The sequence below is a fragment of the Myxocyprinus asiaticus genome, chromosome 35 (assembly GCF_019703515.2).
Source record: "Myxocyprinus asiaticus isolate MX2 ecotype Aquarium Trade chromosome 35, UBuf_Myxa_2, whole genome shotgun sequence".
NCBI lineage: Eukaryota > Metazoa > Chordata > Actinopteri > Cypriniformes > Catostomidae > Myxocyprinus > Myxocyprinus asiaticus.
Window position 1 is genome coordinate 8,390,441 of NC_059378.1, and position 14,171 is coordinate 8,404,611.

The window sequence follows — 14,171 nt, forward strand, 5'->3', positions numbered from 1 at the left end:
TATGGGTGTACTTCTTATGTAAGTTGTGCATCTATTTAGACTTAATAAGTGCCTGAGAAAATACTTATGTGTAGCTCAATATGTGTTTGACAGCTGGTTGCATCTCATGAAATTTCAGTGTGAAAGTAATGAATCCTGTTCTAGATTTGTCCTGATTTGTTGCATTTTCTCTTTGATATATGACAAATAAAACATCAAAATGTATTTTATTTTATTATTTTCTAATTGTCTTGAGAATATTTTGAAAATTTGACACTATCTGGGCATTTTGTAGAACCCTTTGTGATAGATATACGTGCTGGGTCTCTAAAGACCCGAAAATGTAAGAGTGTTTGGGGAAATTCACATGCATTTAAGGGTTAATTTAATCATACATAATGGGTTAGAATTCATAAGTCATAAGTTTTAAACAATAGAGTTTGGTAAATTGCAAGCAACCATATGCTTTGGCATGAATAGAATGTATTTTATACCAAGTTAAGCATATTCAAATAAATAAATCTAATTTAAAGTATTTGTTAAATATCACTGTTGCAAGGATTCATTTTTGAGTGATTTGTTATGCCAGATTAAGCACTACATCACTCTTAAAAATGATTCCTTGCAAGAGTGATATTTAACAAATACTTTAAATTAGATTTATTTATTTGAATATGCTTAACTTGGTATAAAATACATTCTATACATGCCAAAGCATATGGTTGCTTGCAATTTACTAAACTCTATTGTTTAAAACTTATGAAAAGGTTCCAAACGGGGGTTTCACAGCAATGTCGTTTTGGTTCCCCATGAACCTTTCAGTGAACAGTTTCTAATAGAACCATTCTTATAGTCTAAAGAACCCTTTTCCACTACAAAAAGCATTTTGTGCAATAAAGGTTCAGTGTAAATGTTCTTCATTAAACCGTACATGCAAATAAAGAGTCTTTATTTTTAAGTGCAAATAAAAACGACTTAATCACAAAATTGTGCTTGTTTCTATAGTGGAGAGAACATCCTTCTCAATTATGTTACTATTATCATTAAGGGCAGTGCATCTTGGCTAATATTGGTATTTATTTTTAGAATGCCATATCATGTCAAAGCACAAGGGACCCTTTAGTAATTTCGTCTAGGATTGCACTTACTATGACCACACACACACACACACACACACACACACACACACACACACACACACACACACACACACATGGCAGACCTCCCTCCGCTGGCGTTTACAACAAAGGATTCCGCAAACAAGCAATTAGAGTAAGGGAGAAGACCGAACACATGGACATTATGATCACCTAATACTTGTCCTGTATGTTGAGGAGAGAATTGTTGACGAGTTATTGGAGAGATGTTAAAGAGGCAGTGTTAAGGGTGTTGCTTGTTGCCGCTGAGAGGATCTCTGTCTGCTTTATCCAAGTGAGACCAGCGGGAATTTGCGGTAACCGCAGCCGCTCAGATGATTGTTGGTGTTGAAAATGAAATATAACTCCGAAACACATTTAAACATAATAAACGGGGGGGGAAAATAACTGAGAAAAGTGATAATTATTAGTTACTATTGAATTGTTTTAAAACTTAAGAAAGTTTAGTGAATGCGCAATTACGCACGTTTGTTATGGCGATAGATAGCGGTTGGACAGTTGACGATGAAGTCATTGGCACTAAACATGCGGCTCTTTTGATATCAATACTCTCCACTTAGCCCACATACTATAATGCTGCTATAAAAATAACCAAGCTCGGATTTGATAAAAATGCGACTTGCCCTTTTCTGTCAGTTTGGACACACCGTCAGCACCAATAAACGGTGGAGGAGGTGACACATGATCATTTCTGTGTCCGTGACCTTGGAGGAGATGATAAAAGGTGTCCGGCCACTTCCCCTGTTCAGTCCGTGTAAAGGTCAGTTACCAGATTACGACTGGACACTTTATCATTTTATGTACTCGAGAATTTGTTTATAGTGCAATAATAACAATAGCAGAAACAGTAATTATAAAATGTCATCAAAACTAGTTTCATAAAACGTAAAATGTTTTTTTTTTTTTTTTTTGTTTTGTTTTAAATATCAGTCAATAATGAAACTTTTGTTTCATCAAATGTTGAAAAAAAAAAAAAAAAAAAAACAAACAAAAAAAAATCGTAATGGTTAGCGATTACCGCAATGTTCTATTATTTATTTCAGGAATTGTCTTATTTATTTCGTTTTTGTCAAAATAATATTTTTTATGCATGCATTATGCATTTATTTGTAAAGTTATTTCTTTTTCAAATGTTAAGAAAATATTTGTTTTCTATTAAGGTATCTGGAAAGTCGAGTTTTACCGGATCTTCAGTGCGTAACGGAGCGGTGGATTTATCATCATGTCTAGACTGCTGGATATGAAGGAGTTTGGTGAAGCTGCGCCCTTTCTGCGCAAAAGCGACCTGGGGCTGATGGCAGCGCAAACTGTGGCATTTGATGGTAGTCTGCAGACAATACATTTTCGAATGAACAAATATTTGCCGACGGATACAAACATTCCCATTCTCTTTGAAACACTTACCTTGTTTTTACGCGGCGGCTTTTAAGTGTTCGTACTTGCATGTTACGTGTTTAACTTGTTAATTTTGAACAGGCATGTTAAAATTAATGTAGCCATTTGAATTCTTGGATTTATAACAAACAAAGCAACGATAATCTTTGTGGGCGCCTGGAGATATCACTGACACAGCCTCCCTTGTGCGCAGGAAAGAAACGCGCTTGGATACCAGATGAAAAGGACGCGTACGTTGAAGTCGAAATCAAGGAGATCGATGGTGACAAAGTCACCGTTGAGACGAAGGATGGAAGGGTAAGACTTTGATGTGACTTAAAAACAATGAGAAATTACTTTTTATTTAAATAATTGCACTTCTTTTGTTTACTTTTGCATAACCTACTGGTGTTATTAATAGTGCTTTTGACTCAGGAGTGCAGATCTCATTTCAACTCTAAATTGTAATAATGCCCGTCAATCCTGTAGTGTCTAACTGTCAAGGAGGATGACATTCAACAGATGAACCCCCCGAAGTTCAACATGATAGAGGACATGGCTATGCTCACACACCTGAATGAAGCCTCAGTGCTATCTAACCTGCGGAGACGCTACAGCAGCTGGATGATCTATGTGGGTACCATCACAGCACAGCTCAAAGGAAAGACCTGCCCTTTCTCACTAATCTTTGATGCCGCAAATAACCTGACCTGAGCATTAAACATAGAGGGGCAGCACTATACATAGAACTTCACTCTCATGGTAACACATTTACCACTTGCCCTTGCCAAGGGACAAATACAAGTGAATTCCCAAGTGGCGTGTCCTTTATAACTGCCACTGTTAAATTACATCTCTAATGTCAGGTCAGGAAGGTTTCCCAAAGAGCTTTTAAAAATGGCATATTTTGTCTGAGGAAATAAGTGTTATATGTCCTGACTACCAGCGATACCTCTGATTAATCCTATCAAATGCACTCTTTTTCTTTCTTTCTGTAATGGCAGACCTACTCTGGACTGTTCTGTGTGACAGTGAACCCCTATAAATGGCTTCCTGTCTACACGGCCCCTGTAGTGGCTGCCTACAAAGGCAAACGCCGCTCTGAGGCTCCACCTCATATCTATTCCATCGCTGACAATGCCTACAATGACATGCTGCGCAGTAAGTATAAAATCAAAGGAATGAATGCCTCTTTCCCTTCCCTCTATGATAACTTAAAGTAGGGATCCTTTCTTCTAGTGCACTTTGGCCACTTCAGTGTCAGACAGAAAGTGTGTTCAGGAAAGTCCTTTGTGCCCTGACATTTTTTTTGTACTTTTCTTCACTTACAGACCGTGAGAATCAGTCCATGCTAATCACGTAAGTTTGGAATTTTACATACTTGAAACCAAACTTCCTAGTCCATTGATGAATAAAAAAATAAAATAAAAGTTTTTGGAAAAAATAAAAAAGTAAATTGAGCTACTGAGAATTTTTTTTGCTTCTTACAAAAAACAAAAATGTCTTTCCAATGGTTTTGGCTGTGGTATTTTTCTTTTTTCATTTTTCAAATATGTCTTACACCTCAATGATTTCTTGGTACTCATAGCGGAGAATCCGGTGCTGGCAAAACAGTTAACACGAAACGTGTAATTCAGTATTTTGCCATAGTAGCGGCTCTGGGTGAGGCACCGACTAAAAAAGGAGTAAGACACAACGTTCTATCGATTTCCCTCACCATCATTCCCCTCTTCTTTTTTCAATCAGCCTTTTTTACCTCTCATGCTGACAAGAGTTCATTTTCATTTTGAAGTCGCTCCTCATCTAGGTGTCTGGAACATTTTTAGCAACAACAATACAAAAATGTATTGTAACCTGTTTTTTTCCTATACAAATACGTGTTATGGACATCTAGAGTGAGGTTTGACTATCCCTTTCATTTGCATATTAAAAATGTTTTTTGTGGGGTTAACCTGACTCCATGTGTCTTTTATAGCTTAATCCCAACATATCTCCCCCACATTTGTCCTCCTTGTTTTTTGATGAAGTTTTGATTTTCTGCAAAATTTGTGATTAATGTTAAATGTTTCCATTCTTTTTGGCTACAAGACCAAAACATTTTTTTTGGAACTTCTTTTTTGTCTCCATTTTTAAATTAATTATCCATGGCATAATTTTTTGTACTCTGTGTGGCTCTGGTTATCATATAGGGTGTGACTGTCTGATACTTTGTTGTATTTGATGTGAGCTAACAAAATATACCATAATATTTCTAATTCATAAGCAATGCTATCTTTGAATAAGCTTTTATTTGCATTCTCAGTTATGGCCAATTATATTTTTGTTTATTAGATTATTTTTGAAGACATCAATCACTGTAAACCCTAAGTTAGCAGAACTAAACAAATTTGAGGCAATCAGTTACATACATTTTTTTAAGTAAATAAACTCCAAAGTTTAAGTTAATAGAACTTTCAGATTTTAATTTTGTATTACACATGCATGTTAACCCTTAAACAGGCAAGAGTGGAAAATGACTAGCAAAAAATCTTTTCATGTCACTTTTGATATCATTTGGACTTAAGTAAAACATATCCAAATTAATTTTTGATATATTTGATATATTTTGGATTTTATGAGTTGTATCTCCCAGGATACGTTGCCCTATTAAGGGAAGTCATCAATATTTCTGCTTCATTTGATGCAAAAAATTATCCCCCTTTTAAACATATCATTTGTGTGTGTGTGTGTGTGTGTGTGTGGGCGGGTTTGGGTGGTTTACGAGGACAGTTTTTTAGGTTACAAACTGGCAATTCCAAAGGTATTATGCTATAAATGTGGTTTATGAGGACATTTCTAGTGTCTCCATAATTCAAATCGCTTAAAAAAACATACTAAACAATGTTTTATTGAAAATGTAAAAATGCAGAAAGTGTTTTTGGAGGGTTAGGTTTAGGGGTAGGGTTAGGGGATAGAATCTATAGTTTGTACAGTATAAAAATCATTATGTCTATGGAGAGTCCTCATAAAGATAGCCGCACCAACATGTGTGTGTAACAAAACTGAGAACATTTTAGCTTTAAGGTTGCATGTATGACATGTGTTAATGTAATAAATGTGTGTAATATTGTGGATTAACCCTTTCAGTTAAATTTAAGTTCCTGTCAATTTAAAAAGACAAGTTCATCAAACTCAAAACAATACATAAAAGGTGTCAGAATTAATTTTCCCCTACTCGAAACAATTAATAATTTAGAGCATTAGGGTTTACAGTGATTATCAGCTCATATAATACAATTAAAAACCTTCCAAATAATTAAAAATGGATAATAACAAAAATTCACATGTTCACATTAATAAAGCTGTCAATAAAAGCTGAGAAATATATACACTTTAATAACACAACAATCTTATATTTTTTAAGGCACCTGCCACTAAAACAGGGGTGAGTATATCTTCATATTAGGGGACTTACTGCATAAACTGGAATGAAATAAGCTGAAAAATCTAATCAATTATAACTTCTTTTCCCAGGGTACTTTAGAGGACCAGATTATTGAAGCTAACCCTGCCATGGAGGCTTTTGGAAATGCCAAAACACTGAGGAACGACAACTCGTCCCGTTTTGTGAGTATTTGACACCAAAGCAATACAGGCCAGAGTTATAGACCTTGGGTTGTTCTCATGGTCTCCGTCTTTTCCTCATACATACACACTGAGAGTGATGTTACTATATTGTAAAATTAAATTGCTATATTAAAATGACTGCACATTTTAAATGATATCAAGCTTAGTCTTGACCATTCTTGGTTTTGGTATTATTGTTGTTAATTGAGTTGGCCTTGATTACAACCATTGTATACTGTATGTGTCTTGAAATAATAGGTGATGTGCAGATTCATTTACGCTCTTTTTCTGTATTTACTTCAACTCATCCACAGGGTAAGTTCATCAGGATCCATTTTGGACCAACAGGGAAACTGGCTTCCGCTGACATTGACATATGTAAGTAAATGCTTCAAAGACGAATGATGTCATTCCAGTTTAGGTCAACCCAAAATGTAAAACCAATGCAGTCTTTTAACAAATTCCTTATTTCTGTAGATCTTTTGGAAAAATCCAGAGTGATATTTCAGCAACCTGGAGAGCGAAGCTACCACATCTACTACCAGATCATGTCACAGAAGAAGCCTGAACTTCTTGGTATGCTGCTATACTTGTGCAACTGCAACAGCTCAATATCTTATTGTTCTATCATTAGCAACAAGTTTACTCTTTCTTTTTTGGATTTCAGACATGCTCTTGGTTTCTTCAAACCCCTATGACTACCATTTTTGCTCCCAAGGAGTGACAACGGTGGAGACTATGGATGATGGGCAAGAGCTTATGGCTACTGATGTAAGCTCATAATTTGACTCGACATTGGCACCTAACATCTATTAATGAACTACATCAGACCAAAATGCATTAGTGCAGCAAATAAAAAGCATATTGCTTATATAATTGTAGCATATAAGAATATGCTTATTTTTTTCCTCCAGCATGCCATGGACATCCTTGGCTTCACTCCAGAGGAGAAGTACGGCTGCTATAAAATAGTAGGGGCCATCATGCACTTTGGGAACATGAAATTTAAACAGAAGCAGCGGGAGGAACAGGCAGAAGCTGATGGCACTGAAAGTGAGTGTGAAGAATCAGATACTGAAATGTTATAGTTCTCTGCACTGTTAGCATCTGGTGTTTTAAAGGGATAGTTCACCCAAAAATGAAAATTCTGTCACCATTTTCTCTCATACTCAAAGGTTATTCCAAACCTGTTTAACCTTCTTTCTTCCATGGAACACAAAGGGATTTATTAGATAAAATGACAGCATCAGTCACCATTCACTTTCATTGTATGGAAGAAAGATGTAATGAAAGTGAATGGTGAACTGAGACTTACATTTTGTCTAACATCTCCCTTTGTGTTGCATAAAAGACAATCATATAGGATTAAGCAGGATTAAATGTTATTTATTTTTTCTTCTTAAAAGTGCATCAGAGATGGTCCAAGTCTTGAATAACATCACACCCTCATTATTTTTGGTTCCCACCAAATCATTTACAACTAAATACTGTAATTTTTCCCCCTGCTATTTCAGGTGCCGATAAGGCCTCCTATCTAATGGGTGTTAGCTCAGCAGACCTCATAAAGGGTCTTTTGCACCCTAGAGTGAAGGTGGGCAATGAGTATGTGGTTAAAGGACAGAATGTTGAACAGGTGAGAAGTAATTTGAAATGATACAATCATAAATTATCTTTTATTTACAGTTATCAATTTTAATTTGGACTTATTCTTACTTTTCTATATATATATAAAAAAAAAAAGTGCCAGTGAGGCACATACAATGGAAGTGAAACAACAAGCGTAAAAATTTAAACAACTTTGCAGTTAAAATAGTTCAGTTTTAACAGAACAGTTAATGTAAGTGCTTTTACAAAATGATAAGCTTTAGTATTTAAACCCTCACAAAATTGTCCCCATTCACTTCCATTGTAAGTGCCTCACTCTAACCTCGATTTTGCTTATTCTTTATGAAAAGGAGGGCAGGGGCAGAGCTAGGGGGTGGCCAGTATGGACCGAAGCCTGGCCACCCCATTGGCCACCCCACTCGCAATTGCCGTTTTGGTCATTTTTTGTCTTGGGCACAATTTAGTCTTTTAGAAGTGGAACTGTCTCTGTACAACTGCAACACACAAGAGACTTAATATGTGCGCACACCAAGGTCGCCACACCTCTCCGTCCAGGGTGTCACTGTATCAACACCCCCTGCCTGGCCACCCCTGTGAAAAACCCATTGCTCTGCCACTGAAGGAGGGATGAGTTGAAATAAATTTTTATGGAAAATAACATTATGGCACAAATGCTGTCAACTGAGCATAACGAGTACTGAACCTGGAATATTCCTTTATTACACTGTGAAAGAAAAACTGAATTATTACTGCTTGGGGTAATTTTGCTATGCCAATAATAATGCTTGTTTAAACCACTGACATTAAATGTAGATCTGTGCTAAGATACAAGGAATAAAGCAGTTTGTGCAATCAGCCTGGTATCCAGGCAACTGTTGCAATCCATGTGAGTGACAGCTGTGGTCTTCATGTGCTTTCTGAATGTGTTCCGCACGTATTATGTGGTTTTACCAGGTTAACTATGCAGTAGGAGCTTTGGCCAAAGCCACGTACGACCGCATGTTTAAATGGTTGGTGGGGCGTATAAATAGGACGCTCTACACTGTTCTGCCACGCCAGTTCTTTATCGGAGTGCTGGACATCGCCGGCTTTGAGATCTTTGATGTGAGTGACTCTCAGAATTCCACACCACACTGATCTAGATTTCCATCCGCATTTACGCTCAGGCCTGTGCATCTGTCATGTGAATTCTCTCAACAGCTCAACAGCTTTGAGCAGCTCTGCATCAACTTTACCAATGAGAAACTGCAACAGTTTTTCAACCACCACATGTTCATCCTGGAACAGGAGGAGTACAAGAGAGAGGGCATTGAATGGACCTTTATCGACTTTGGTCTTGATCTTCAAGCCTGTATTGACCTCATTGAAAAGGTATTAGAAACAGAGAGTGATTGATTTGATTAAAGCTGAAGTGTGTATTTTCTGTGCCATTAGCATCAACAAATGGAATTGTAACAATAATCACTGTTTTTAAACTGATTCCAGAAAACTCCCGCCTAAACTCATGTAATTTGTTAAGCTATGTAATGTAACACATAATTTAATTACATTGTCGCATAATTTTTTCTTTAACGTGATTAACGCATTTACCAATTTTCACATTAGATTCTTACATTTCATTCAGCTCTGTCTGAGTCCTGAACACTGGCCTCTTAATCATATTTTTTTGTACAAAACAAACCCAGATGGCACCATTGAAAAGCTGCATTTAGCTACATGACTCACTAGAGTGAAACATCATTATTTCCCCAAAGCCATATTGCACTTCCGTCTTACCGTAAAATTCGGATGAAGTACGCGTGCAGTACCAGCACTCAGAGCAAAACAAGTTCAAAATGGAGCAAATCATATGATGTGACTTGTGAATAGCCCTGATTAATATTCTGGAGAATGAGGGGGGAAACTATGGGGTCAAATTTCATTTAGTCAACCTCCCACTTAGACTTTGGGAAATGTTTAGTGTTACTTGAACTGGTGCTATTTTGGTGCACTTCTATCTTTATATGGTGGAATACTTTGTCTGGAAAATGTTAATAAAACATTGTTTTCTTTTCTTTTCTAAAAAGGAACTAAATGCATTTTGACAGGATATATTGTCAAATTCTGCACTTTCAAATTCTGCATTTAATCGCGATTAACTATGAAAAATCATGCGATTAATCACGATTAAATATTTTAATCGACTGACAGCACTAGAAATATTATAACCAGTGTTGGGGAAGGTAGGGTACAAAGGGGATAAAGGCACACCTTAAGGTTTTTTTTTAAGGTTTTTTCTGGTCACAAAGAGTATCAAGATAATCAAGATAAACATACAGTTATTTTTAGTAAAAATTGATGGAATAACATAATTTGATTGAAGAGAAATTATAACGGAAGGTTGTTTTGATAAAAACATTTTATTTATTTATTTTTTTATTTTTTTAAAAAGGTGCCAGGGTAGATTTTACCACACACTTGGGGTTAAAGGCCACCAGGGGGGTTATACTGATATCATGTAATGGGGACAATAGTTATAGGGCAACATTTTTCAACTTTTGAGACAGCAAGATGCTTTTTTGAGTAACAAATTAAGGTAATACTTTTTCAAAACAACCACTTCAGAACGCGACAACATTAAAATAAATATAAACTAATACAACTAGAAAACACCCTTTTTATACAACAGAGTCGAAGTGATAAACAGCAGCAATTCACAAAATATTTCGCTTAAAAAAATAAGGGGCTCAAATGAATTAGTGAATCATTCATGTGAACTATGTTCATTTACATAAACCATCCGAACAAACCAACTCACTAAAATGAATTGGAGTGTCATTTTAGCAAGTTGGAATTGCAATGAATTTGCTAATTACAAGTGAATAATCTTTTTCTAACCAGTTTATTTAATAATTTTTTTCTAACAAGTTTATTTACATCAACTGTCCGAAAGAATCGATTCACTTAAATGAGAAAGAAACAGAGAGAATGGTTTAGCTGAGTGCGTTTGATTACTGCATCATCTCCATTGATGTGTTCGCAATACATTGTGACCAATTTACCATATTGTGATGCTATACCGTGAATCTTTGGAAAATTTAGCTCCTTGCTGGAAAAGTTACACTACTTTGAAAATAGCTGAACTACTGTCACGCCATTAAAATATGTAGGTTAGTTTTAGCTATGTACTCTTAAACACTTATAAAAAATATACAAATTTAATATAATAACAATTAAAACAATCTTTTGATTATCACACGATGTGCTAAAATTTAAATGATTCCCTTTAAAGCTGTTTTTTCTTTGTTAGCCATTAGGAATTATGTCCATCCTTGAAGAGGAGTGCATGTTCCCTAAAGCAACCGACACCAGCTTCAAGGCTAAGCTGTTTGACAATCACCTTGGCAAGTCCGCCAATTTCCAAAAGCCAAGGCCGGACAAGAAGAGAAAGTATGAGGCTCATTTTGAGCTTTTGCACTATGCAGGAGTGGTGAGTTTGTACCAATAATTAAACTAAAGGTCATAAAATGTCTCTTAGGTAGCATTTGATACTAAATATTTAAAATGTGCAATATCTTTTATGCATCTGCATAAAGATATTTAAGATATTCTTTCCACCTTTTTTTCTGAATACAGGTGCCATACAATATTATTGGTTGGTTGGACAAAAACAAAGACCCCCTGAATGAAACTGTGGTAGCCTGTTTCCAGAAAACATCCAACAAGCTTCTGGCTAGTCTGTATGAGAATTATGTTAGCTCTGATTCAGGTAAAAAAATAAAAAAAAACATAACAATAAAATGGTTCTATGACCATAAAATACTGCTTATACTAAATTTAACTAAGTGTTTCCTTTTAGTCTCAGACACAAAGACAGGAGGCAAAGAAAAGAGGAAAAAGGCTGCTTCCTTCCAGACAGTGTCACAGCTACACAAGGTGGGAATGACCAAATTTTACTGCTACTTGTTAATTGAAATGTTATAACTGAACTTAAACTTATATTATTATTTATTGTCGCTAAAAGAAAAAAAAAAAAAAAAACTCTTGAGTGCTGAGAGGGAGGCAGTTAAGACTTGCAGTGATGTTTAGAGAAATGAACACATAAACATCACTTTAAGTCTGTGCTGGCTCCTGTTCTATCTGTTTCCACAATGAGCATCAACCAGTCCAGGTAAGTCTTTTCAAGAGGAGAGGGGAAATCTTTGCATTTGTTTACACTGAATGCAAATGCTTTATGCAGTGTAAAATGTGGAGAACTGCCATACAACATGACTTACAGAAATTATGTCTGTGTCAACTTGTATTGTCTCATGAATGCATGCTTGATTGCATCTCTTTCAACTACAGGAGAATCTAAACAAGCTGATGACAAACCTGCGGAGCACTCAGCCCCATTTTGTGCGCTGCATCATTCCAAACGAGACCAAAACTCCAGGTGCTGTATCCACTGTGCACTTCAACACAAGCACATCGACAAGCTGTCAATCAGTCAATACCACTTTATTTTCATTGTGTAAAGCTTAGCCATACATTTAAATAATGTAACCTCAATATAAGAGTCTAAAATAAACATCTATCTGTAGGTATCATGGATGCTTTCCTGGTGCTGCATCAGTTGCGCTGTAATGGAGTGCTGGAGGGGATTCGCATCTGCAGGAAGGGATTTCCTAACAGAACTCTCTATGCCGAGTTCAAACAACGGTGAGTAGAGGCACTGTTAAAACTGATGTGTATAATGTTTTCTATGTTAAAATTCTTTCTCGTATTCCAGCTTATGCCTACTATAAGTAAGCCATTTATATGTTGATTATAACTAAAAGTGTAACACTTTGGCTCTGTAGTGCTAACAAAACATTGCTCTATTAGTTTAAGTGATCCATCCAGCCTGATACAGCAACAATGGCTCAACCAATGTTGTGAGATTGGGGCAGGACTATCTTTTTATACAACCAATGAAAGATGGGGGATGTAGTGCAGTGCAGTGTTCTGGAATCAGTTTGAAAACAGTGATTATTGTTGCAATTTCATTTGGTAGCGCAAGTGGTAAACTTGCTCACTTTAGCTTTAGGCAAGTTTATTTATTTATTTATTTATATATGTGCGACCCCACATACACATGCATGTACATTGTATTTTGGCTATATGCAATGCATAATTTAAATGAATTTAAACCACCTGAATACTGTTCACAACACTTTAGACTGTCATTTAAGGGTTAAACTTTTGGTGCACAGTCACGTGACACAAAAAACATAGTGTCGATTTCCGTGAACTGCTTCTATGGGTGCAGAGCCAACAAATGTTTTTTCATTTAAATCTGTTTGGGTGTAAAGGGTAGCGTCTGTAGTTTCATTGCCGCTTTAAAAAAAACCTAAATTTTTCGCACACCACCGCGATTATAAACAGGATGTCCACATACGTGTACTGTGGGACATTATTCCCATAAAAATTGAAAAAACATGTTAGTTATTTTGAATAACTTTCCACATTAATAAATATGTGGGTTAATTCATTTTGTTATATTTTATTTTGGTATCACTGTACAATACGGTTCTATTCATTAACATTAGTAGATGCATTCCTTTCTTAACTGTGCATAATCACATTGAGAATCAATGCGTTCATACAAAAGCTGAAAAATGTTGCTTGAAAACTATTTACTCTAGAATTATTATTATTTTTATTTTTTTGCTTGTTTATAAGGTGCTACTACTTACAAATCAAAAAGGGAAAAGGTCTCAGGAGGTTAACGCAATTCCACTATTTCTTTACAACCCCAATTCCGAAAACGTTGGGACAGTATGAAATATGCTAATAAAAACAAAAATAAATTATTTGTAAATGATATTCCAACCTTTGCTAGATTGAAAGCACTACAACTAAACATTATATGATGTTTTACCCTGTGAATTTGATTGTTTGTTTGAAAATGTACAGTAATTTCAAATCAGATGATTGCAACACACTCCAAAAAAGTTGGGACAGGGGCAATTTAAGACTAATAACAATTTGACGAGTTAAAATAACAAGGCAATGTGAAACAGGAGATGTTAAACAGGTGACGCTATCGTGTCATAGTATATAAGGAGCCTCCAAAAACACCCAAGTCCTTCAAGAGCAAGGATCATTCGAGACTTGTCAATTTGCCAGTAGATGCTTAGCAAATAATCCAGCACTTTGACAAAGACAGATTGGAAGGATTTTGGGCATTTCACCCTCCACAGTGCACAATATAGTTAAAAGATTCAAGGAATATGGTAAAATCTTGTTGCGGAAAGGGCAAGACGAAAACCACTTCTGAATGAGCGTGATCTCTGATCCCTCAGACGTCACTGTCTTAAAAAACATCATTCATCTGTAATGGATATCATGAACATGGGCTTGGGATAACTTTAGTAAACCTTTGTCAGTCAACACCACTCCCCACTGCATCCACAGATGCAAGTTAAGACTTTACTATGCAAAGAAGAA

The 14,171-nt window shown here is 35.9% G+C and overlaps 1 protein-coding gene across 2 annotated transcripts in view; it reads left to right on the plus strand.

Annotated features, from left to right (window-relative positions):
- Nucleotides 1-2,296: 2,296 nt before the first annotated feature.
- myh7ba (myosin, heavy chain 7B, cardiac muscle, beta a) overlaps nt 2,297-14,171 on the plus strand; it is a 32,564-nt gene continuing 20,689 nt past the window's right edge. The window contains exons 1-19 of one of the 2 annotated variants that reach the window (XM_051673124.1): nt 2,297-2,458; nt 2,725-2,828; nt 3,000-3,143; nt 3,515-3,671; nt 3,842-3,869; nt 4,099-4,195; nt 6,024-6,116; nt 6,431-6,494; nt 6,594-6,692; nt 6,784-6,887; nt 7,031-7,169; nt 7,631-7,749; nt 8,676-8,825; nt 8,922-9,092; nt 11,011-11,190; nt 11,337-11,469; nt 11,560-11,636; nt 12,048-12,135; nt 12,284-12,401. In XM_051673124.1, coding sequence (XP_051529084.1) covers nt 2,359-2,458; nt 2,725-2,828; nt 3,000-3,143; nt 3,515-3,671; nt 3,842-3,869; nt 4,099-4,195; nt 6,024-6,116; nt 6,431-6,494; nt 6,594-6,692; nt 6,784-6,887; nt 7,031-7,169; nt 7,631-7,749; nt 8,676-8,825; nt 8,922-9,092; nt 11,011-11,190; nt 11,337-11,469; nt 11,560-11,636; nt 12,048-12,135; nt 12,284-12,401 — 2,165 coding nt within the window. In that variant the 5' untranslated portion in view covers nt 2,297-2,358. Of the gene's footprint in view, nt 2,459-2,724; nt 2,829-2,999; nt 3,144-3,514; nt 3,672-3,841; nt 3,870-4,098; nt 4,196-5,913; nt 5,935-6,023; nt 6,117-6,430; nt 6,495-6,593; nt 6,693-6,783; nt 6,888-7,030; nt 7,170-7,630; nt 7,750-8,675; nt 8,826-8,921; nt 9,093-11,010; nt 11,191-11,336; nt 11,470-11,559; nt 11,637-12,047; nt 12,136-12,283; nt 12,402-14,171 lie in introns of those variants that run through there. The other variant, XM_051673122.1, reaches the window with a different exon arrangement.